General features: G+C 44.0%; 1 protein-coding gene across 2 annotated transcripts in view; it reads left to right on the top strand.

Moving 5' to 3' along the window:
* The window catches only part of SHPRH (SNF2 histone linker PHD RING helicase), a 141,069-nt gene that overhangs the window by 88,275 nt on the left and 26,349 nt on the right, over window positions 1–26,445 (top strand). For both annotated transcript variants that reach the window (XM_074948563.1, XM_074948562.1), the window contains exons 22-25: window positions 3,779–3,922; window positions 4,957–5,058; window positions 9,693–9,764; window positions 23,916–24,104. In XM_074948563.1, coding sequence (XP_074804664.1) covers window positions 3,779–3,922; window positions 4,957–5,058; window positions 9,693–9,764; window positions 23,916–24,104 — 507 coding nt within the window. The remainder of the gene's footprint in view (window positions 1–3,778; window positions 3,923–4,956; window positions 5,059–9,692; window positions 9,765–23,915; window positions 24,105–26,445) is intronic.

The following is a 26,445-nucleotide window of genomic DNA, read 5'->3' as shown; positions in this document are numbered from 1 at the left end:
GAATCATAGAATATCAGGGTTGGAAGGGACCTCCGGAGGTCATCTAGTCCAACCCCCTGCTCAAAGCAGGACCAATCCCCAACTAAATCATCCCAGCCAGGGCTTTGTCAAGCCTGACCTTAAAAACTTCTAAGGAAGGAGATTCCACCACCTCCCTAGGTAGCACATTCCAGTGTTTCACCACCCTCCTAGTGAAAAAGTTTTTCCTAATATTCAACCTAAACCGCCCCCACTGCAACTTGAGACCATTACTCCTCGTTCTGTCATCTGTTACCACTGAGAACAGTCTAGATCCATCCTCTTTGGAACCCCCTTTCAGGTAGTTGAAAGCAGCTATCAAATCCCCCCTCATTCTTCTCTTCTGCAGACTAAACAATCCCAGTTCCCTCAGCCTCTCCTCATAAGTCATGTGTTCCAGTCCCCTAATCATTTTTGTTGCCCTCCGCTGGACGCTTTTCAGTTTTTCCACATTCTTGTAGAGTGAAGCCCAAAACTGGAGACAGTACTCCGGATGAGGCCTCACCAATGTTGAACAGAAGGGAACGATCACATCCCTCGATCTGCCGGCAATGCCCCTACTTATACATCCCAAAATGCCATTGGCCTTCTTGGCAACATTGGCACACTGATTACTTCATGTTCTATTGCTTTGCTTTTTCTATACTGTATTCAACACGGTATCTTCATGTTCTATTGCTTTGGGAGACAGAAGGAGGGCTAGTATTGCCAATGACAATGTAAATAGTACTTTTGTGACTCCATCTGTCCTGGTCTGGCAACATTGATTCAATTGACTGTGCTACTCAAATCCACTTTGAGCTGGGAGAGCACTGCTACATGTGTTGTAGCCCTTGTGACAAAGTTCCTCCTCCGCCTTGGTGGGTCCTGTGCTTATTAGTGGATTTGCTCGCCTCAGAGATTCATGGCAGCCCTCAGTTTGGCCACTTTTGCTAGGGGCTCAAACCTGCCATTCACTCAGCTAACCACATCACTGGCCAGTATGGGGAAATGGAAGGAGAACAATCCCCGTAGTCTCTGGTGATCCACCTAGTGAGTCGGGGGACAGGCCAGGGACCTTCCCCTCTGGTAGGACCCACAGTCCAGGACAACTCCTCCTGTATCCAAAAGGGGGTGCGGAGAAGGGGGAACCCGGGCCCACCCTCTACTCTGGGTTCCAGCCCAGGGTCCTGTGGATCACAGCTGTCTACAGTGTTTCTTTTGACAGCTACAAGTCGCTGGCCTACTTCCCCATGGCCTACTTCCCCATGGCCTTTATCTTCACTACAGGACTTTCTTCCTGATGTCAGCTAGCATTTGTACTCCTCAGTCCTCCAGCAGCATGCCCTCTCATTCTCAGCTCCTTGCGAGCCCCTCGCTGACTGAAGTGAGGTCCTGTTTAAACCAGGTGCCCTGATTACCCTGCCTGTCTTAATTGATTCTAGCAGCTTCTTAATTGGCTCCAGGTGTCCTAATTAGCCTGCCTGTCTTAATTGGTTCCAGCAAGTTCCTGATTGTTCTGTTACCTTACCCAGGGAAAAGGGACCTGCTTAATCTGGGGCTAATATATTTGCCTTCTATCACTCTCCTGTAGCCATCTGGCCCGACCCTGTCACACCCTCATGTATCTAGAACTAACTTTTTAGACTAATGATCTCAAATAGACCTTCTTTGACCCTACTCGAAATATAGCTGTTGCATTTAAGCAAAGGACAAATAATGTCAGTTTGCTCTAGGATTCATTGTTTATGCAATATAAATGTAAATGTTTTGTCAGTGCCAGTTCTTTGCAGACAAGGATGAAATGGGAAATGTACGTGTTTCTTTTCTAATCACACAGATTGGCTTGACAGCTTTATTTAAAATTGTGAAGGCTTGCCCAGTGTAGACAAAACACTCAACTTGCTTAAACACTCACTTAGAGAAGAAAGCCAAAGTAACTGCATGCTTTTCTATTAGTGAATTGTAATTGCAGAACTTTTATGCAACTATTCTGCTAAAACTGTATGCCGAGATGAACATTCCGTACATATACTTGATGACAGCCAGGGGATTCATGAGAGAAGACTTTGCTGGTGGCATTCTCTGTGACTGGAAAGAAAGTGTATTTGTAACGTGATCCAAGGAAGCATCTAAATCGTCACTGAATGGGCTTATAAACTGTGCTGGTGTTTTACCTATTTTTAAAACCTGTTTTGATTTTATTTTCCTTCAGGGTTGGTGCTGGGGAGGGCTTAAGGGGGTTATAGCCACCCCAAGATTTTCCTGAGGGCTTCCCCCCTGTAGCCACCCTGTGGCAGCTGCCACTCTCTGGCCACTCAGCTCTGAAGGCAGAGCAGAGAGAGGGGCAACTGCTGGCTGGGTGCCCATCTTCAGCAGCAGCACTGAAATAAGCCTGGGTGGGGAGACAGAGCTGGAATTAGAACTCTGATGATCCTGGCTGTCACCCCAAGCTCAGTACACTTTCAGGATGCCTGAAAGCAGCCTTCGGCTCGTGTCCCCACTCTCTGGGGCATGCTGCCCCTGGCAGGTGGAAGGTCCTGGGTTCCCGCAATGGCCCATGCTCCCTGGGCAGCTCTTACTGCCCGGTGCCAGCTTCCAGCCTGGCCAGGGGGCGGGACCTCGGGGGTAGAGGAGGAGAAGAGACAGGATCAAGGAGAGGGGCAGGGCTTTATGGCAAGATGGGGCTACGGCCCACCTCAGCCCCTGACTGGGAAGAGGCTGGTGCCACCCTTGTTTTCCTTGTTTGTTGAAGTAGTCTCAAAATTTGACTTATTTGTCTAACTTTATGCTAGTTTTACATGCAGAGTAATTCTGCATTTGTAGGTGTTAAGGTGTGGGCTCCAAAATTAATGCTTCGGTGCTTTTTTTTATTTCAAAACAAAAAACAAAACAGTGCCAGCAGGCCAGCATTCAGGAACATCCTTACAGTAGCAAACCAGTGTTCATATATGACATTTGGCCTTGAGAGAAGGTAGGAATCTTAGCAGAAAAAATTGGGGGGGTAGTTCTTAGGATCTCAACAGTGTCCTAGAGGGACTCTTGAATAAAATCATTAAAAGTTGAGGAAAGATTCATAGAACAAAAAGATTTAGGAGTAAAAAAATCTAAATTTGTCACAATATAATCAATGAGGGATTTGAGAGAACACCAGGAAGTGTGACAATTTGCAGTATGTTGGTTTTCTATAAATATTTAAAATAGGTAACTAATATTTGAAATACTTGCTCTTCCTCAGGTGAATACAACCCAGTGTCTGTCTTTTTCTCTTACCTTTTTCTGTTCCTCTGTTACCTAGAATGGTCAAACGTTGCATATCAGCATTTTTTAAAAGTTGGTATTGTCACTCAAGTGAACAAAATATTTCATGCTTCATCTAAGAAGCTGTGCCTTACTACTTTATGCTTTGCAAATATTGCTACTAGTTTTCTCATTTTCCCTCATTTTATTCAGAGAGTATGCTTAATCGAGCAGAGGCAGCTGACCTCTACATTTTTGGTTACACAGATTTTTGTAGTTGTATCTCATTGGAGAAATTGTGTGGGGGAGAAAGAGGTGAGAAGTCAATTAAGTTCATTCATAGCCACACATAAAGAATTGGTGGAAGAGAGCAGTTTATGCCTATGTTCCTGTACAGTTTTCTGTTCAGAAAAAGTTGTGAAATCCTCTCTCAAAAGATTCAGGTCCGTGTTGAGAGTGTACCACTTACAATAAGAAGCAGCAGTTTACAGGGGACTCAGCCCACAGTTCTGTTACTAATTCATTTTGGTTTTTCCTGTAGTTACTTCATGAATATTGGATGGTACTGAGGGATCATGTATCTGCTATCGATGAACTTGCTATGGCTACAGAACGGCTCCGAGTGCGTCATCCTGATGAGCCAAAGCCTAGCCCCCCTGTTCTTCACATCATAGAACCACATGAGGTAAAATATTTGAGTCAAAGAAGGGGAAGTTGTGTTTTTCAAGAGAAAAATAGTCAAAAAAAGGACTGGTATTTTAAGGTTGTCCTATAAAAGTATGAAAATATACTAGCCCTCAGGCATCTTTCTCTGTTCTTCCCTCATCTCCGAAAGCTTCGTTGTTACTATGTGGGTGAGGGTATTCTGCTAGTTTTTCATGTACCTCAGTCTCCTGGCTGCTGTGATAAGTGCATGTGTCTCCCCACTACTCTGTTCCTTCTCTCAGTTTTCTGGCTGCTGTGGGTTGTATGTTTCTGATGCTCTGCTTTTCCTTCAGTGGATTTTTCAGCCCTGTTTTAAAGGGATGTTATCAGGTAGTTGAAATCCAAAATTGAGGTTTTATTTAAAATATATACTTAAAATTGAAAGAAAACTACTTCTTAATTGGTCTTCAGCCTTACTACTCCAGTAGTGCAAGCTTGAGCTAATATATAACAAGTAGAAAATGAAATTGACTAGAAAGCAAAGTGAGTGTGATATCTCTTGTTATTGAACAGACTAAATGAAGGGCAAAGAGATAAAGTAAAACAATATAGATAGTGAACATTTAAAATAATTTTAAAAATTCTTGTTCAGGTTCAAAAGGCATTTGTAATGCCAGCAATAGACCAGAGGATCATTTATGTTTTAAATAAAATAAATAGTACGACTATTTTACTTTACAGAGGTTTGGTGATAAAGGTTAATAGTTTGGTGTGTTAAATTTCTGTTTGCAGTGAAAGTGAAGCAAATGACAACTAAATTAATTTGTATTTATCTCCTATCTCACCCATACTAGATATAGAGGAGGAATGCGCATTCAGTTGCTACCCTGGAGACATTTTTAAATGAAGAAATTAACTGTCTTGTGTCTCAAAAGTTTTAAATGCATAGTTTAATTTCCTAAATAATAAATTATCTACTTTACAACTATTTTAATGATCCCTTTAAGCTTTATCTTGAAACTTCTCAGACAACACCCTGTGATATGTACAACACAATGAATGCTGTTTTTGCAGGTAGAACAAAATCGAGTGAAACTTTTGAATGACAAGGCAGTTGCCAAATCACAGCTTCAGAAGAAACTAGGCCAACTCCTATATCTTACTAATTTGGAGAAGGTAAGGTTATACAGTTCCTTGTTCGATGTTACAATATAGTAGCACCCTCTAGTGTCCTAATGGACAGGAAGTCTGTCAATGTTTTTTCATTATAAAAAAATATTTTTTACAATATTTTTTTACAGAAATGTTTGGATACAATTTTTAAAAAGCATTTGCTGAGCATGTGCACTAATTGCTTTTCATGCAGATCTTGAACTAATTGTATATATTATATTATTGAACCATATAATTCAAATAAGTGCAAATGTTCACATAAGCATAATTAGGAAGCTTTAATGTAGAAATTGAAGCTGTAATATAGGATGAACTCTCTATAATGTTTTCATGATCTCCCAAAGAGACACTACAGTGTCCTGAGACTATGTAATAACAAATATACAGAACTTGCTTTCATCTTAGTGGTTTCTGTTGTGATACTGGATTCAAATCCGTGTCAGATAAGGACATAAGAAAGGCCATACTGGGTCAGACCTATGGTTGATCTAGCCCAGTATCCTGTCTTCTGATGGTGGCCCATGCCAGGGAATAAAGAGAGCGGAGAAATTTCGAGTGATCCATTCCATCATCCAATCTAGCTTCTGAGAGATGGAAGTTTTGGGCTACCCAGAGCATGGGGTTGCATCCCTGATCATCTTGGCTAATAGCTTGTCTATCCTCTGTGAACTTACCTAATTCTTTTTTGTACCCAGTTATGTTTCTGGCCTTCACAACATCCATTGGCAATGAGTTCCACAGGTTGACTGTGCATTGTATGAAGAAGTACTTCCTTTGGTTTGTTTTAAACTTGCTGCCTGTTCATTTCATCAGGTGACCTCTAGTTCTTGTGTTACGTGCAGGGATAAATATTTTCCTATTCATTTTCTCCATAGCATTGGTGATTTTACAGACTTCTTTCATATCCCCCCTTAGTCCACAGATGCTGGAATTAGGGTTGCTGGGGGTGCTGCTGCATCCCGTGGCTTGCAGTGGTTTCCATTATATACAGGAACCCAGTTTGGTTCAATGGGTCTCAGCACCCCCACTATGCAAATTGTTCCGGCACCCATACCTTAGTCATCTGTTTCTAAATTGAATAGTCCCAGTCTTTTTAATCTCTGCTCATGTGGAAGCTTTTCCATACCCTAATAGTTTTTGTTGCCCTTCTCTGTACCTTTTACCATTCTAATATATCTTTTTTGAGATGGGGCAACCAGAACTGCACATGGCATTGAAGGAGTGGGCATACCATGGATTTATATAGTCTTTATGATATTTTCTATTTTATTATCTATCCCTTTCCTAATGGTTCCTAAAACTCTGTTAGCTTTTATAACTATCACTGCACATTGAGTGGATGTTTTCAGAGAACTATCCACAATGACTCCAAGATCTTTCTTGAGTGGTAACAGCTAATTTAGACTCCATCATTTTGTACATATAGTTGGGATTATTTTTTCCAATGTTCATTACTTTACATGGATCAAAACTGAATTTCATCTGTCATCTTGTTGTCCAGTCTTCAGTTTAGTGAGATCGCTTTGTAATTCTTTACAGTTAGCTTTGGACCTAACTAGGCCCTTTGTAATTCTTTACAATTAGCTTTGGACCTAACTATCTTGAGTAATTTTTTATCGTCTGCAAATTTTACCACCTTTCTGTTCATCTCCTTTTCCAGACTGTTCATGAATGTGTTGAGGAGCACAGGTCCCGGTACAGATCCTTGGGTGACCTCGCTATTCACCTCTTTCCAAAGTAAAAAATGACCATTTATTCCTACCCTTTGTTTCCTATCCTTTAACAAGTTGCTGATCCATGAGCAGACCTTCCCTCTTATCCCCTGACTGCTTACTTTGCTTAAGAGACTTTTGTGAGGAACCTTGTCAAATGTTTTCTGAAAGCACAGATACCCTGTATCTACTGGATCACCCTTGTACCATGCTTGTTGACCCCCTCAAAGAATTCTAATAGATTGGTAAGGCATTTTTTTCCCTTTACAAAAGCTGTGTTGACTCTTCCCCAACATATTGTGTTTATCTGTGTGTCTGATGATTTTGTTCTTTACTCTAGTTTCAGCCAATTTTTTTGGTACTGAAGTTAGGCTTATTGGCCTGTAACTGTGAGTATCACCTCTGGAGCCTTTTTAAAAAATCAGCGATACATGAGCTATCCTCCAGTCATCTGGTACAGAGGTTGATTTAACCAATAGGTCCTTGTCTTGTTGATGGAACCTATTCTACTAATACAGCAGGTACATAAGTCAGTCTACTGGTACTGATTTCCTAGCTACCTCTGCCCATTCTTGCTAGCTGTCCCTGTGCTGAATCTCTCTCTTTCCAGATACCTTCTTTCTCTTTCACTTCCCTGGAACCCCTACACACCACAAGGTATTATGGAACATTCAGAAGCTCACAGTGCCCTAGGTTTTACTCTGTCTGATGACTTGACACTCTTTCTTAAATATTGGGGTAGTCCACAAGCTTTAATTTTGGAAAACAGTCATCTATCATCTCTAGGCACGTACAAACCTTACCATTTGCTTCTACTTTCTTTTTATGCCTTTACAACTTGATAGCTACAGATGGGCCTAAACTGGAACTTTGATCCTAAACACCCTCGTACTTTTGGAGGAGGTTGGAATCTGGAGCTTAATCACAATCCAAATTATTCCACTTGGCTCAGTCTATTGCATACAGACACTTAAATTTTGTTCCAAACTGATTTTAAAAAAATTGTCTCATGTCTGAGACTTGCTGTGTGAGATTTAAAAGAAAAAGTGGCAGTTTAGTGTCTGAATGGGTGTGCAGCTACACTGTGGACACTTCAGAATTTGAAGTAAGTGGCACTTAATAAAAAATGAAATTTTCACTTCTAAATAAGAGTCCATAAACAGGTGATCTACAGCTATGGTAGTGTATTTAAGCTTTCAGTTCCATCTTCTACATTTAGTCTAACTGCACAGCCAAAATTAGTGCATTTACCTGAGTAGTTATGAATTATTTAAAAGCTTTTTGTGATGCCTAGCTCTCCTTTTTCTACATACCAAATTATTTAGGTATAGATTTGATTGTGAATTAACTTTGAAAATGTATGTAGAAAAAATAGAGGGATTTTGTACACTTGACGCACAAACTTTATAGTTTTACTGTTTCAGAGGTTACCAGCCGACTCTCCTTCAGTACTCATGAAGAGGTTAAAAGTGTGTGTGAGGGTGTTATTCATAATTTAATGTAACTAATTTTTTCAGTATCACTATAATTTGGCTTTTAACTACTGCTGATTTTATTTTTGGCTACAGAGTCCATTGTTTGAATGTTGGAGTGGATGAGTGGAGAAAACAATTTTGGGCTTTCTAAATAGTGCAAGTGAAGGTGTAAATAGAGGGGGAGATGTAAATATATAAGGGGAAGAACAGGACAATATACAGCAACTCAGAGTAAAAGATTCTCTTTTTTAAAATGTGATTATTTTGCATAGGTAATTTAGTCTGCTTTAAAGGTAAATGGCTTGGTTTTCAGCGATGATGAGCACCAGCAGTTGTCACTGACATCATTGGGAGCTGCAGATGCATAGCAGTTCCGAAAAATCAGACCTTGTGTCATTGTATGTTTAGTAGGCATAACATTTTCCCGTTTAGATGGGTGAGTGAAACCTCTTTAGTTTTTTCTCACTATCATCAATCATAATGATAATGAACAGATGAGGAGATTTCATATCTGGACTGGTAAATTTGCATGACAGTTTTACAAAGCTATCTAATTTGTTCATTGGGCTGTATAACTTAGACGGGAATACCCAAGGAATACCAAAATGTGTATCATATATATAGTGAAACCTATTTTAAACCACCAAAACAAATCAGTTACTTAATGGAGGAGGTTCTCATAAAGATGGGTCAGAATTGTACCCAATATGCTTAGGGATACTTGTACAATGTCTTTAAGACAGAAGATTGCCTACTGGAGGTTAGCTTTTGTATAAACATAGCTTTTTATCAACTCTACCCTGCCTATTTCTGCCAACTGACCTGAGCAATTTGGACAATGCAAACTAGCACAAACAAAGATAAAAATTCTAGATATCCAAGCAGACTGAAAACATGTTACAATATCAGAAAGGTTCGTATTTTAAACTTTCAGAAACCAAACAGCTTTCTGCTGTCACTTCCTTCCTAGTGTGTCAACAGACCATTGCATTAAATATTATATTATACAAGAAAACATTATTTTAAAGGAGTTTGAATGTTTAGCCTATTGAGGATATCTTTTGGCTGGTCTAACAGTGCTTTTATAATAGAAATTAAAGCTGGTTTAAAAAATGGAGGTTGTGGGGCAAAATTCTCACAATATTCTGTCTTCAGTGGAACATCGTTTTACTAAATTTTTTTCTAAATTACTCTAGTAGAAATGCAGGTGCAACTTAAAGTACAGCAGTGTTATTTAATGACCCTAAACCAGATTATCTTCCTGTAATTCATGGGCAAAAGAACTTGCTTTATTTCTCTAAGAATTATTAGACATTTGGCAACTTTAAAAGCAATTTTAAAATCAGTTCAGAATGAACTGTGATCAGTTGCCAAATTAATTATCTGAAATGCTGAGTAACTCAATTCTGTTTTTCAATTAACTTGTGTTATGCTTTTTTATGCTTTATAGTCTCAGGATAAGACCACCGGAGGAGTTAATCCAGAACCTTGTCCAATTTGTGCCCGCCAACTGGGAAAACAGGTAAAACATCCAGGCATTGATTCACCCTTTTACAGATCTAGGCTAAGAATTCTCAGCATTTTTAGAGTAGATTTCAGCTATCTGAGTTTAACTGAACAGTATGTTTAAACTGGGAAATTAATACTTTTCCAACATATCTTCTTGATCAGATGGGCTAATATTTATATGTACTGTACGTTTTTGGTTCCTGTATTAGGTGAGAAGTAGACTAAGCATGTGGGAGAGTCTCTTTTCAAATAGAATCAACTTGTTTTGGAAGTCAAAATTGTGGTGTTAGAGAAGAATAAGAGAGCAGAATTTTGATTCCAATACAATTTTGTGACATTTAAAATTTTTTTTATTTTGCCTTTCATCTCAATTTTACTTGGCTGAATATCGTATCTCTCAACATTTCTAATATAGCAAAACATTATATATTTAAGAGATACACCAGGACAAATCATACAGCTGAATGGATATTTGTTAAAAAAAAATTGTGTGTACAAATCCAGAATTACCAAATTTTGTCCGTATCTGAACTGTAGTAACTTAAATTTAGTTACACTGGTTAATTCACTGCAATTTCAGCACTGAAGCATGCCTTTCACAGAATAATAAAAACCAATAGATGTTGGCATGTGTCCCCTCACTACTGAGGTGCATTGGTAGAGATGTATGGGGAGCTTGTCCATTGCTGACTATATTATACATAATTCTCTAGCTGTTTCTTTCAGTCTCTCTTTTTTATCAAATAAAATAAATGTAATAAACACTGCTTTCTGGCAGGTCAGGGATTCTTCTTGGAAGCTCACATGCTAATCATGAAGTAGATTGGCTTCCTTAATATACTGTGTACTTAGTCACATACTGTTCTGTATCTGCTGTTGTTGAGTATATATTTTATTTTTTTCTTCTGAGGATCGAAAACTTTAAATAAATGGATACTAGATAAATGGTTTTTTCCTTTTCTCTTTCCTCCCCGTTAGTCTTTAGATTAGTGAAGGTTTCCTTTTTTCTACGCCCTACCCAACTGGGAAGTTCTACCTTCTCTGGGTTATGCCCGGATCCCCCGGGTTTAAGAAGTGCCACTCATGTTGTGAGGCCATCCCTGTGAGTGACAGTCACTCACAGTGTACACACTGCTTGGGTAGGGGGTATGTATCACAAAAGGGCACCTGCTGCCTCAAATTGAAAACTTGGTGCAGAACAGACCGTGATCTCAGACTAAGGGTATGTCTACACTACGGAATAAGGTCGAATTTATAGAAGTCGGTTTTTTAGAAATCGGTTTTATATATTCGAGTGTGTGTGTCCCCACAGAAGTGCATTAACTCGGCGGAGTGCTTCCACAGTACCGAGGCTAGAGTCGACTTCCGGAGCGTTGCACTGTGGGTAGCTATCCCACAGTTCCCGCAGTCTCCGCTGCCCATTGGAATTCTGGGTTGAGATCCCAATGCCTGATGGGGCTGAAACATTGTCGCGGGTGGTTCTGGGTACATATCGTCAGTCCCCCCCTTCCCTCCCTCCCTCCGTGAAAGCAAGGGCAGACAATTGTTTCGCGCCTTTTTTCCTGAGTTACCTGTGCGGACGCCATACCACCGCAAGCATGGAGCCCGCTCAGGTAACCGTCACCGTATGTCTCCTGGGTGCTGGCAGACGTGGCACGGCATTGCTACACAGTAGCAGCAACCCATTGCCTTGTGGCAGCAGACGGTACAGTACGACTGGTAGCCGTCCTCGTCATGTCCGAGGTGTTCCTGGTCGCCTGTGTGAGGTCGATCAGGAGCGCCTGGGCAGACATGGGCGCAGGGACTAAATTTTTAGTGACTTGACCAGGTCATTTTTTTAAGTCCGGCAGTCAGTCCTATTGAACCGTCTTATGGTGAGCAGGCAGGCAATATGGATTGCTAGCAGTCCTATTGCACCGTCTTCTGCCGAGCAGCCATGAGATGTGGATGGCATGCAGTCCTTCTGCACCGTCTGCTGCTAGCCAAAGATGTAAAAGATAGATGGAGTGGATCAAAACAAGAAATAGACCAGATTTGTTTTGTACTCATTTGCCTTCTCCCCTGTCTAGGGGACTCATTCCTCTAGGTCACACTGCAGTCACGCACAGAGAAGGTGCAGCGAGGTAGATCTAGCCATGTATCAATCAGAGGCCAGGCTAACCTCCTTGTTCCAATAAGAACAATAACTTAGGTGCACCATTTCTTATTGGAACCCTCCGTGAACTCTACCCTTGTAAGCCGTGTCCTCAGTCGCCCCTCCCTGCGTCAGAGCAACGGCAAACAATCGTGCATCTGAGTTGAGAGTGCTGTCCAGAGCAGCCCAATGGAGCACTCTGATTGGGCTAAAACATTGTCGCGGGTGGTTCTGGGTACGTATTGTCTGGCCCCCGTTCCCTCCCTCCCTCCGTGAAGGCAAGGGCAGACAATTGTTTCGCGCCTTTTTTCCTGAGTTACCTGTGCGGACGCCATACCACCGCAAGCATGGAGCCCGCTCAGGTAACCGTCACCGTATGTCTCCTGGGTGCTGGCAGACGCGGTACGGCATTGCTACACAGTAGCAGCAACCCATTGCCTTCTGGCAGCAGACGGTGCAGTATGACTGGTACCCGTCCTCGTCATGTCCGAGGTGCTCCTGGCCACGTCGGCTGGGAGCGCCTGGGCAGACATGGGCGCAGGGACTAAATTTTTGGTGACTTGACCAGGTCATTCTCTTTAGTCCTGCAGTCAGTCGTATTGAACCGTCTAATGGTGAGCAGGCAGGCAATACGGATTGCTAGCAGTCGTATTGTACCATCTTCTGCCGGGCAGGCAAGAGATGACGATGGCTAGCAATCGTATTGTACCATCTTCTGCCGGGCAGGCAAGAGATGACGATGGCTAGCAATCGTATTGTACCATCTTCTGCCGGGCAGGCAAGAGATGACGATGGCTAGCAATCGTATTGTACCATCTTCTGCCGGGCAGGCAAGAGATGACGATGGCTAGCAATCGTACTGTGCCATCTTCTGCCAGGCAGGCAAGAGATGAGGATGGCTAGCAGTCGTACTGTGCCATCTTCTGCCGAGCAGCCATGAGATGTGGATGGCTTGCAGTCCTTCTGCACCGTCTGCTGCCAGCCAAAGATGTAAAAGATAGATGGAGTGGATCAAAACAAGAAATAGACCAGATTTGTTTTGTACTCATTTGCCTTCTGCCCTGTCTAGGGGACTCATTCCTCTAGGTCACACTGCAGTCACTCACAGAGAAGGTGCAGTGAGGTAGATCTAGCCATGTATCAATCAGAGGCCAGGCTAACCTCCTTGTTCCAATAAGAACAATAACTTAGGTGCACCATTTCTTATTGGAACCCTCCGTGAAGTCCTGCCTGAACTACTCCTTGATGTAAAGCCACCCCCTTTGTGGATTTTAGCCTCCTGAAGCCAACCCTGTAAGCCGTGTCGTCAGTCGCCCCTCCCTCCGTCAGAGCAACGGCAGACAATCATTCCGCGCCTTTTTTCTGTGCGGATGCCATACCAAGGCAAGCATGGAGTCCGCTCAGCTCACTTTGGCAATTAGGAGCACATTAAACACCACACGCATTATCCAGCAGTATATGCAGCACCAGAACCTGGCAAAGCGCTACCGGGCGAGGAGGCGACGTCAGCGCGGTCACGTGAGTGATCAGGACATGGACACAGATTTCTCTGAAAGCATGGGCCCTGCCAATGCATGCATAATGGTGCTAATGGGGCAGGTTCATGCTGTGGAACGCCGATTCTGGGCTCGGGAAACAAGCACAGACTGGTGGGACCGCATAGTGTTGCAGGTCTGGGACGATTCCCAGTGGCTGCGAAACTTTCGCATGCGTAAGGGCACTTTCATGGAACTTTGTGACTTGCTTTCCCCTGCCCTGAAGCGCATGAATACCAAGATGAGAGCAGCCCTCACAGATGAGAAACGAGTGGCGATAGCCCTGTGGAAGCTTGCAACGCCAGACAGCTACCGGTCAGTTGGGAATCAATTTGGAGTGGGCAAATCTACTGTTGGGGCTGCTGTGATGCAAGTAGCCCACGCAATCAAAGATCTGCTGATATCAAGGGTAGTGACCTTGGGAAATGTGCAGGTCATAGTGGATGGCTTTGCTGCAATGGGATTCCCTAACTGTGGTGGGGCCATAGACGGAACCCATATCCCTATCTTGGCACCGGAGCACCAAGCCGGCGAGTACATAAACCGCAAGGGGTACTTTTCAATAGTGCTGCAAGCACTGGTGGATCACAAGGGACGTTTCACCAACATCAACGTGGGATGGCCGGGAAAGGTACATGACGCTCGCATCTTCAGGAACTCTGGTCTGTTTCAAAAGCTTCAAGAAGGGACTTTATTCCCAGACCAGAAAATAACTGTTGGTGATGTTGAAATGCCTATATGTATCCTTGGGGACCCAGCCTACCCCTTAATGCCATGGCTCATGAAGCCGTACACAGGCAGCCTGGACAGCAGTCAGGAGCTGTTCAACTACAGGCTGAGCAAGTGCAGAATGGTGGTAGAATGTGCATTTGGACGTTTAAAGGCGCGCTGGCGCAGTTTACTGACTCGCTTAGACCTCAGCGAAACCAATATTCCCACTGTTATTACTGCTTGCTGTGTGCTCCACAATATCTGTGAGAGTAAGGGGGAGACGTTTATGGCGGGGTGGGAGGTTGAGGCAAATCGCCTGGCTGCTGGTTATGCGCAGCCAGACACCAGGGCGGTTAGAAGAGCACAGGAGGGTGCGGTACGCATCAGAGAGGCTTTGAAAACCAGTTTCATGACTGGCCAGGCTACGGTGTGAAAGTTCTGTTTGTTTCTCCTTGATGAAACCCCCCGCCCCTTGGTTCACTCTACTTCCTTGTAAGCTAACCACCCTCCCCTCCTCCCTTTGATCACCTCTTGCAGAGGCAATAAAGTCATTGTTGCTTCACATTCATGCATTCTTTATTCATTCATCACACAAATAGGGGGATGACTACCAAGGTAGCCCAGGAGGGGTGGTGGAGGAGGGAAGGAAAATGCCACACAGCACTTTAAAAGTTTACAACTTTAAAATTTATTGAATGACAGCCTTCTTTTTTTGGGGCAATCCTCTGTGGTGGAGTGGCTGGTTGGCCGGTGGCCCCCCCACCGCGTTCTTGGGCGTCTGGGTGTGGAGGCTATGGAACTTGGGGAGGAGGGCGGTTGGTTACACAGGGGCTGTAGTGGCAGTCTGTGCTCCAGCTGCCTTTGCTGCAGCTCAACCATACACTGGAGCATACTGGTTTGGTCCTCCAGCAGCCTCAGCATTGAATCCTGCCTCCTCTCATCACGCTGTCGCCACATTCGAGCTTCAGCCCTCTCTTCAGCCCGCCACTTACTCTCTTCAGCCCGCCACCTCTCCTCCTGGTCATTTTGTGCTTTCCTGCAGTCTGACATTATTTGCCTCCACGCATTCGTCTGTGCTCTGTCAGTGTGGGAGGACAGCATGAGCTCGGAGAACATTTCATCTCGAGTGCGTTTTTTTTTCTTTCTAATCTTCAGTAGCCTCTGGGAAGGAGAAGATCCTGTGATCATTGAAACACATGCAGCTGGTGGAGAAAAGAAAAGGGACAGCGGTATTTAAAAAGACACATTTTATAAAACACTGGCTACACTCTTTCAGGGTAAACCTTGCTGTTAACATTACATACATAGCACATGTGCTTTCGTTACAAGGTTGCATTTTGCCTCCCCCCACCGCGTGGCTACCCCCTCAACCCTCCCCCCTCCCTGTGGCTAACAGCGGGGAACATTTCTGTTCAGCCGCAGGCAAACAGCCCAGCAGGAATGGGCTCCTCTGAGTGTCCCCTGAAGAAAAGCACCCTATTTCAACCAGGTGACCATGGATTATATCTCACTCTCCTGAGGATAACACATGAACGGATGTTGCTTGAACGCCAGCAAACATACACTGCAATGCTTTGTTGTACAATGATTCCCGAGTACGTGTTACTGGCCTGGAGTGGTATAGTGTCCTACCATGAAGGACGCAATAAGTCTGCCCTCCCCAGAAACCTTTTGCAAAGGCTTTGGGAGTATATCCAGGAGAGCCGCGAATGCCAGGGCAGAGTAATCCTTTCACATGCTTGCTTTTAAACCATGTATAGTATTTTAAAAGGTACACTCACCGGAGGTCCCTTCTCCGCCTGCTGGGTCCAGGAGGCAGCCTTGGGTGGGTTCAGGGGGTACTGGCTCCAGGTCCAGGGTGAGAAACAGTTCCTGGCTGTCGGGAAAACCGGTTTCTCCGCTTGCTTGCTGTGAGCTATCTACAACCTCCTCCTCATCATCATCTTCTTCGTCCCCAAAACCTGCTTCCGTATTGCCTCCATCTCCATTGAAGGAGTCAAACAACACGGCTGGGGTAGTGGTGGCTGAACCCCCTAAAATGGCATGCAGCTCATCATAGAAGCGGCATGTTTGGGGCTCTGACCCGGAGCGGCCGTTCGCCTCTCTGGTTTTCTGGTAGGCTTGCCTCAGCTCCTTCAGTTTCACGGGGCACTGCTTCGGGTCCCTGTTATGGCCTCTGTCCTTCATGCCCTGGGAGATCTTGACAAAGGTTTTGGCATTTCGAAAACTGGAACGGAGTTCTGATAGCACGGATTCCTCTCCCCATACAGCGATCAGATCCCGTACCTCCCGTTCGGTCCATGCTGGAGCTCTTTTGCGATTCTGAGACTCCATCATGGTCACCTCTGCTGATGAGCTCTGCATGGTCACCTGCAGCTTGCCACGCTGGCCAAACAGGAAATGAGATTCAAAAGTTCGCGGTTCTTTTCCTGTCTACCTGGCCAGTGCATCTGAGTTGAGAGTGCTGTCCAGAGCGGTCAAAATGGAGCACTCTGGGATAGCTCCCGGAGGCCAATACCGTCGAATTGTGTCCACAGTACCCCAAATTCGACCCGGCAAGGCCGATTTAAGCGCTAATCCGCTTGTCAGGGGTGGAGTAAGGAAATCGATTTTAAGAGCCCTTTAAGTCGAAATAAAGGGCTTCATCGTGTGGACGGGTGCAGGTTTACATCAATTTAATGCTGCTAAATTCGACCTAAAGTCCTAGTGTAGACCAGGGCTAAAACTTTTATTAATGGACAGCTCACTGTAACCCGTCTGAGACCCTGCTCCTGATACCTCTTCTCCGAGGTGGTCACCATTGGCATGGTCATCAGCCAACCCCCACTCACCGCACGCCACTAAGAGAAAATCTATGCTCTCCTGTCCAGGTGAAAAGAAGTGGGCCCAGAGGTCCTCCACCAGGGAGCCACTTTAAACAAAGGCATCCCCTGCAAGGTCGGTAGCCTTGGCGAGACTTAGCTCCTATGACCACCTGGTCACCTCTTTTACCAACTCTACCGCAAAATCCAAGGACCCTAAATGGGCAGGACTGCATACAGGAACGCTGTCGCTCGGAACCGAGGAGGACAGTTCAACGATTTGAAAATCGGCAGCGATCGCCTCAACTAAATTGACTTTGAGTGCATTGGCACCAGCCAAGTCCTTGGCACCTAGCAAGCCCTCGGCACTGACTCAATCCTTGGCACCATCTACTGGCCTCTGCAGAGAATTCACTCCACCCTTGGCACTGGCAATGCCCTCAATCTCCACACAACCACCAGTACCAATGATGCTCCTACCAGTACCACAGAAGTTTAAATACCCAAGAGACTTGATTATCTCTGACACCTCAGAATCGCCGCTCCTACATACCACACTCCCCATGGCTCATACCTCTTCCCCGGAGACACAACACTGCTCTCGTTCACCACCAAGGATTGCACCACCCTTCTCTAGTGAGGAGGAATAGGAGGAGTACTCCATTGCACTTCACCCCTCTTCATCATATCAAGGGCAGCCACACAGAGAATTATCTTTTTGTCCTTGATACCCAGAGACCAGAAGCGAATCAGTTTTCTGGTACAGACTCCCATACGTGCAACCACATATGCCACTTCCCCCACATTACTTCTGTTTGAACCCTTGGGCTGCGAATAGGGCACATGTTCTCAAACTGCCCATGGACCAGGGAGAGGGGCACATACACTCTGTCCTCATCAGTCTCTAGATTGCCTGACTCTCAACCAGAATTACTAGAGGAGCAGGAGGAAGAAATGGAGGAATTGGTTACACCACCAGCCCACTTCTCATTCTCCCCTGATCAGGCCATCATGACACCACCTCCAACATCGGCAGATGACTGTAAACAGTTCCAAGAACTGTTCTGTAGGATTGTGGATTCCCTCCAGATTCCCCTGGAAGAAGTCAGAGAGCAAAAGCACAAGTTGCTTGACATCTTACACACCTCCATATTGACAAAGATTGCACTCCTGATCAATGAGGGCTTATTGGACCCTGCCAAGGTGAACTGGCAGACTCCAGCATCAATACCATCCACATGCAAGCGAGTGGACATGGAATTTCTTTTCCCACCTTATTCCAAATTCTCTCGTTGTAAATGCAGTGCAAGAGAAGGGGTGACAACACCATTCTAGGAAGACCCCTTACAACAGGGACCGGAAGAGGCTAGACCTCTTCAGTCGCAAAGCATACGCCTCAGCAATGCTCCAATTCTGTGTTGCTAATTATGAGGTCCTTTTAACCAAATAGAATCACATCAACTATTCCGAATTTTAGGAATTCAGCCAACACCTCCCAGAGGACAAAGAAGAGCAGTTCCAGGCACTTGTGAAGAAAGGACAACTTCTGGTCCGCACGACATTGCAAGCCTTTCTGGATGCTGTGGATGCGGCAGCCCATTCTGTTGCAATATCGGTGGTAATGTGATGACCCTCACGGCTTCACCACTCAGGGTTCCCCAGAGAGTTGCAGGCCGCTGCGGAAAATCTGCCTTTGAAGGGTCTAAACTCTTCACTGAGCACACAGATGAGTCCCTACATTCTTTAAAAGATTCTAGAGCAACAATGCATTCACTTGGCATATATACACCAGTGCCGAAGAGAAGACGGGGTAGATATCAACCTAGGTCTTGACCTCAACATTTCACCCCTCAGTGGCAGTATGACACACAACCATCTTATATAACCTATGAGTTTGGTGACCGCTTGATCCCCTTCTACCCATCATGGTGACAAATCACCTTGGACAGTTGGGTTCTAGAAATAGTCAACAAAGGGTACTCCATCCATTCCTCTCTTTCCCACCCACTCCCCATCCCACTTCAGGGAACCTTCTCAAACACCATCTACTAGTAGAGACCTCCTGTGACTGGGAGCCATAGAGGTGATCCCATTCTAACACAGAGGGAAAGGTTTTTATTCCCAATGTTTTCTGATCCAAAAAAGAATTCGGCAGGTGGAGACCTGTCCTAGATTTGAAGAACCTCAACAAGTTCATCAGACTACAACACTTCAAGATGGTCGCGCTATCAGCACTGGAACAAGGGGACTGGTTCTTGGTCCACAACCTCCAAGACATGTACTTCCATATCACCATACAACCTTCCCACAGGCAATTCCTCCTGGGGTCCGACTGTTATCAATACAAGGTACTTCCCTTTGGCCTTTCTACAGCACCTAGGGTATTTTCCAAGGGCCTTTTGGTAGTGGCAGCACATTTATGCAAACAAGGAATTGTAATAATCCTATACCTAGATAATTACTATCTCAAAGCTCCATCCAGAGTCAACACATTTGAAGCCAGAAGAAAAACACTGGACCTTTTCTTGAACCTTGGCCTCCAGGCAGAGGTGAAAGTAAGCCAGTACAGTATGGCATACTGGTAAGAGCGAGTACAAAGTCGACCATACTGGCAGGGCCGCTGATGGGGAGAGCCAAAAGGGGCAGCTCCCCCGGGGCCTGGCAATTTAAAAGGGCCCGGAGCTCCTGGCAGTGGCCGGAGCCCCTGGCCCTTTAAATTGCCGCCAGAGCCCCGGGGCTCCCAGCCACTAGCGCCGCTACTGTTACCATGGGTCTCCGGCAGTGATTTAAAGGGCCCGGGGCTCCCAACCACTGCTACTGCTACCGTGCCAGCAGCTGGAGCCCTGGGCCCTTTAAATTGCTGCTGGAGCCATGGTGCTCCTGGTTGCTACTGCTACCCCGGGGCTCTGGCAGTGATTTAAAGAGCCCGGGGCTTCGGCCCTTTAGATCACAGCCGGAGCCCTAGGGTAGTGCTAGCGGCAGCAGGGAGCCCTGGGCCCTTTACATTGCTGCTAGGGCCCCGGGTGGCGCAGGCCAGGCAGTGCTGAATGGCTGGCTGGGGGAGTTTGGCCCCATCCCCGCCCCTTCTGAGGGCCTAGAGCTGCCCCCCCACCTTGCTCAGGACCCTAGCTATCCTTTGTACCATTAAGTCCCTTAAGTTACTTTCACCCCTGCCTCCAGGTAAACATACAAAAATTAGTACTGATGCCACTACAGCATCTGGAATTTATTGGGGCCCAGCTGGATGCTATGCAGGCAAGAGCCTTCCTCACAGTTCAGAGATTTTCCACAATAATCAGTCTCAGCTCCACCATGAGAACCAGGCAACAGGTCTCTGCCAGGACTTGTGTACAGCTGCTTGGTCATATGGCAGCGGCCATGTTCATGGTGAAACACACAAGATTACGCATCCACTGTCTTCAAGAGGATGACGACAAACAGTGTATGTACCCCACAGACAAAGTCTAAACAAACTCCTATCAATACCAGTCAAGATCAAGGATTCATTAGACTGGTGGACAGAACCCCGAAATGTCTGCGTGGGGGTCCCCTTTCTCCAGCCAACACTGTCCTTGATACTGATAACCGACACCTCCGTACTCAGTTGCGTAGCACATCTACAGACCCACATGGTGCAGGGCTGGCGGTTCCCCTCAGAATCCTCATTGCACATTAACCTCCTAGAATTACTTGCAGTCCACAACACATGCCGACACTTTCTACCATCAAGCAGACAAAGGACCATAAGAGTAATGAGGAACAACATAACCTGCATGTTTTATATCAACAGACAGGGGGGAGCAAGGTCACCATCCCTGTGCTCGGAAGCACTAAAATTGTGGAACTGATGTATTCAACGTGGCATTGACATCTCTGCTGCATACCTACCGGGACACCAGAACATTCGCTGAGCAGAAGATTCTCACAAGACCACAAGTGGGAATAAGATACAAGAACCCTGCAGCACGTATTCAACCGCTGGGGATTCCCGAACATAGATCTCTTCACCACACCCAAAAACGCCAAATGTCCACAATTCTGCTCAAGAGTGGGTCTGGGTCACCGACTACTGAAAGACACCTTCCTGATTACATGGGATGCACCCCTCCCTACTCTATGCCTTTCCTGTACTGTTCAAAGTACACCACAAGATACAGGTGGAACGAGCCAGAGTCATTCTCCTAGCTCTAGCATGGCTACAACAGATAAGGTATCCTTACCTCGTGTGCATGATGGTCTCTCTACCAATCACCCTGCTGTTGACTCCACACTTCTTCTTGCAGGATGCAGTCCAAATCCTCCATCCGAATCTAGAATTTCTCCATTTGAAGGCATAGCTCCTTCATGGTTTCAGGATCCAGAGATAACTTGTTAAGAAGAGGTAAAGGACATTCTTTTAAATAGCTACATGCTACAACTCACTACATTTATCTGCATAAATGGAAAAGATTCTGGACTTGCTGCAACACCATACATGTCCCAGCAATGAACACTCCTTTCCCACTCATTCTAGACTACATTCTAGAACTTAAAAGATCAGGATTGTCCACAAGCTCTGGTAGCGTACATCTGGCCATCGTTACAGCATTCTACCCCAAGATAGAAGGTCATTCCATATTTACCCACCCGCTAACAAAAAGACTCCTTAAGGGCCTTCAAAATCTTTACCCTCAAATACAAGACCCCACCCCGCCGTTGGGATCCCAGTCTCGGTTTGCACTCTGACCAGCCCTCCATTTGAGTCCATGGCAACTTGCTCCTCCATACACCTATCCATGAAAACAGCATTTCTTGTCGCTATCACATCCGCCCGACGGGTTGGAAAAATAGGTGCTCTCATGGTGTACTTTCTGTACACAGACTTTTACAAAGAGACAGTTACGCTATGATTGCACCCAAAATTCTTTACCTAATGTACCGTTCTCTTTCCATCTAAACCAACCTATCCACCATCGCTCCTTCCCGAAACCACATGCCATCCAGCATGAAGCCACACTACGCACCTTGGATGTCAGATAAGCATTAGGCTTTTATCTTGACAGGACTAAATCATTCAGGCAATCGCCAGGCTTATTCTTCTCTGTTGCTGAAAGATCAAAGGTATCAGCCGTATCCAAACAACATCTATCAAAAAGGAGTGCATACACCTTTTGCTATCAATGACACAAGCTTTGACCAAACTGGGAACTTGGATGCATTCCACTCACTCACTGTCCACCTTGATAGCCTTTCTAAACATGTCGATTATTGACACTTGTAAGGTGGCCACCTGGGCATACACAGACACCTTTAGTCAACACTAAAGGGCTCCAGCAGCGGGGCTTGGGGTGTGCTTTAAAGGCCCCAAAAGCCCCGGCCGCTGCAGGGAGCCGGTCCGGTCCGGCATGGCGTACTGGCTCTTGCCGGTACGCTGGACCGGACCGGCTTACTTTCACGTTTGCTTCACAGGGTGATTAACCTTCTCTTCAGAAACAAGTAATTATTTGTACAGTAAATATTAATAATCTAGATTCTTTTTCAGAACTAGAAAAGCCAGAATTTGGGAGTGAATTTACTGAAAAATGTTTTATTTTGGCAGATAGCTTGTGGGATTTGTCATCCTATGACTTTAAGTGCAGGTACAGCATGGGTAATGGTAGCTTTCCCTACACTGGCCTGCCAATATGCTTCAGCCCCGATTTGGAGGGACTATCTCTATAAGAGATAGTAGTTCAGTCCACCTTTGCTGAGACAGCCACCCAAGAAGACAATCTGTGGTATGGACATCTGTCTGCTACGAACTGGACTGAGACCATTGACTCATTTCACTTAAACCATGAAAGAGCCTGTGCATAATAGTCTGTCATACTATCAGTCTACTACTAATGGATTTTAACCAGTGACCCAAGACTGAAAGCTTCATGCCCCCTTTTAAATCCTCTGAATTATCCAATCCCTCAAATGTTTCTTCTATATAATGTTTTAAAGCTGCATTTCTATGAGTGTTATCTTTGGACCACTAGTGGTCCACACAGAGCTGGCTGGTCACATGGTGTTGACTCCTCCTTGTTTCCATCTGCTAAAAAAACCCTATTTATTACAAAATATTACTCTTCTGTAAGGAACTTTGTAGTTGCCATAGGGATGTCATATGATACCAATTGATAGGGGAGGTGATCAGCACAATAATAAATGGAAGGTAAGGTGTCCACAACAGAATTCTCCATTATCTTAAAGTCCACACTCTAAAAAAGATTGAGAACCCCAGTTCACAATTTTCTTTCTTTATAAATAACGGAGTGCCGTTACATGGAACTTAGTAATGATATACATAAAATTAAAACATTGTTTCATGAATTTTGGAGTAAGGATGCATCCGATGAAGTGAGCTGTAGCGCACGAAAGCTTATGCTCTAATAAATTTGTTAGTCTCTAAGGTGCCACAAGAACTCCTTTTCTTTTTGGAGTAAGGATTGTGACTTTTGCTCTTAACAGGATTTATAAAAACAAAGCTTTTACAAAATTGAAGGCCAATACAAATAATCTACAGATTTACAAACAGTTATTATTTAACAAATATTGTTTCTGTGATGTTTGCAACTGGTTCTAGTGCATTAAATCCAAAAATAAAAAATTGGCTAGGCAGTTATTTTTTAAAAAAAAGTAAAACTGACTTGTCAAATTTTACTTTTTATACTGAGAGATATGCAAATAGTAAACGCATAAATAGTACAGTTGGTTGGAAATTTTCACAAAATTATCCCTTTCTCTTGGAAAACTTCAGAATTCAAAATTTTTCAACCAACTCTAATAAATACAAATATTTTTCTAGAATTCCTTCTGTTTTAATAATCTAAAGTGTTTTTTTTCCATAAAGGTAAGGAAATGTTTTAAAAATATAATTTAACCAAATTATATATCTGAGTTTTTTTCTGTGTGTATATATAAAGAGAAGAAAGTGGTTTTATATTGTATTGTTGTTCCTCTTATATTTCCCTATCTAGTGGGCAGTGCTGACATGTGGACATTGCTTCTGCAATGAGTGCATAGCTATTATTATAGAGCAGTACAGTGTTGGCACCCGCAGAAGTTCGATTAAATGTGCCATCTGCAGGCAGACAACTTCTCATAAAGAAATATCCTACGTCTTCACTGCAGAGACTGCAAACCAGGACGACGATATTCCTGTGAAGGTAATTTGCCATATGTAGCATATCTTGGCCAGTCTTTTCAGAGATGCACACTTAGTAGGCAACAGAGCATGTGCATGCTTGATTTTGGCATGCAAACCTAAACTATATGTTCATGAGTTGGGTTTGTCCATAAGCATGTACGGTTTTTTTCCCATTCCAGCTGGGTGTGACTTACATGCACCTTTTTGATAATATGGTCCTCCCTTCTATTCCCTTCTCAAAAATTTAGACAACTAGAAGCTAACTATCAAGTAAACATTTTTAATTTTTCCTAAACACAAAATCCATGTTAGTTACCTTTTTTAGCTTTAAGTACAGACATGCCGCATGTGATGGCATCAAAGATCAGATGTTTTGGAAGGATGTTTTTAAATGTCTGACTGAAGTCTGTTAGAGATGAATTACAAAACTATAATTTTTTTAAGTTGGATAAATATTTGTCTTTCATGTGAAAATAAAATCTGAAGGCCAGAACCTAAATGGAAACAGCCTTTATTGCGCTTTAATGAGGATTTTCATAACATCTCATCTCCTGTAAAAACAGACTCATGAGCATATAAAGGGCTGTGGACAACCTGCTTGGAAGATGGTTGAATGATTGACTTTTTGTAGTTACCTTCTGTATCTCTTGTAATTTTTTATTTGTGGGGGAAGGAAGGGCAGGGAATTCTGCAGCCTTTACTCAGATGAGTTCCACTTTCTTAGGAAAAATTTGTTGCTTCATTATTTTTAACCAATGTGTAACCGAACAGCTAAATCTTGATTTACCAGAGATCTGAATTTTGTTCCTGAATCTGGTTTCCGCACCTCTCATTGGTACAGATTTAGGTTTATGGATAGCCATGAAAGATTAGCTGCTGTTCAGACTATAGTGGTTTTAAAGGATAAGAAGGTATGTTTTTTCCTTTATCTTTTTTTAAAACATTGCTGAATGAAGATTAACATATACAACATTAACTGTAGAACACTGAAGGCAGTCAATGCTGTTGAGGAAACTGCTCCCAGTAGTAGGCATTATGCCTGCTAGTAAGCATTTGCAGGGTCAGTCTTATTATGTGGTTCAGCTGTTTATTTCATTGTAGAGTGGATTCATGTAAAACTCTCCTTTCAATTCCTTCCTAACATTCTTTTGAGGAGATCCAGCATGTGGTTGCTTTCTTTCTCAGTGGTGAAAAGATGAAGGAGTCTGCAGTGCCATCCGTCTGCCATCTACTTTGCTTGCTGATTAGTCAGTGGGTTTGATTCAAGGTTACTGAGGGTACAAAGCTCACAGCCTCAGATTTTTAAAGCTATTAGGTGTTGCTGTGCTCAAAATTACATCACCTAAGACTTACTTTCAAAAGGGATTTAGGCACTTAGGAGCCAAAACCCTATTAATTATTTGTATTGCAGTAGTGCCTAAAAGCCGTAATCATAGATCCGCATCCCGTTGTGATAGGCACAAACACACAACAAAAAGACAGTCGCTGCCCTGAAGAGCTTACCATCAAGGTAATTGCTGAGCCGTGTGATCTGTTAAGGCAGTTGAAACTGGCTGGTTCTTTATCCCAAGAGTCCAGGGTTCCTTTCTGTACCACTTTTTCCTTGAGATTGTCCATCTGAGTCCTTGTGCAGCTGCGTTGAAGGCTTTTGGAGAAATCTCCCTATTAAGGTGTGTTCCTGCTTTGCCATTTTTGTCTCTTCCTGATGAGTTTGTTTGGAGAGGGCTTATTTTTTTGGATTTTAAGTAATGTTTTGGGATCCCTAGGCTGCTGGGCCAGAAGTATATTCATTTTTGTTTTACAATGGTAGTTTTTATAAAATTCTGGTTGAAAAAGAAAACAAAACTGATGACTTATGGTGGTTGAAAAAACATGGATGAGGAGCCTGGATTTGAAGTGGTAGAGACTCTGGTCGTTTGGTAATGTTTTCACTGAGGAGATTAAGGGTATTTCTACCCTGGAGCTAGCGGTGTAATTTCCAGCTCAAGTACTCATACATGCAATGGCTTTGATTGAGTTAGCACACTAAAAATATCATGGTAACTGTAGTGGTACAGGCAGCAGGATGAGCTAGCTACCCCCAGTACAATCCTGTCAGAGACCCTGGATACGGATTCGGGCAGCTGCCCCATCACACCACCATGACTACACTGCTATTTCACACTACCTTGATAAAAGCTAGCACGTGAATGTCTACCTGAGCTGGAAATTAACCTTCAGTGTAGCATACCCTAAGCCAAAGAGTGAATATAGGGATGGAAGTAATTGGCATGACTTGGCACCAGGGGGAGTAGGTAGATTGTTCTTTGGGAGTGTTCGTTGTTTCGGTTTTCTGTTTGTAGAGTTTTTTTCACAATATT

Source organism: Natator depressus, chromosome 3, assembly GCF_965152275.1.
Source record: "Natator depressus isolate rNatDep1 chromosome 3, rNatDep2.hap1, whole genome shotgun sequence".
In the NCBI taxonomy this organism is placed as follows: domain Eukaryota; kingdom Metazoa; phylum Chordata; order Testudines; family Cheloniidae; genus Natator; species Natator depressus.
Note: the sequence above shows the minus strand (reverse complement) of the source record. Positions and strands in the feature narration are given on the sequence as shown.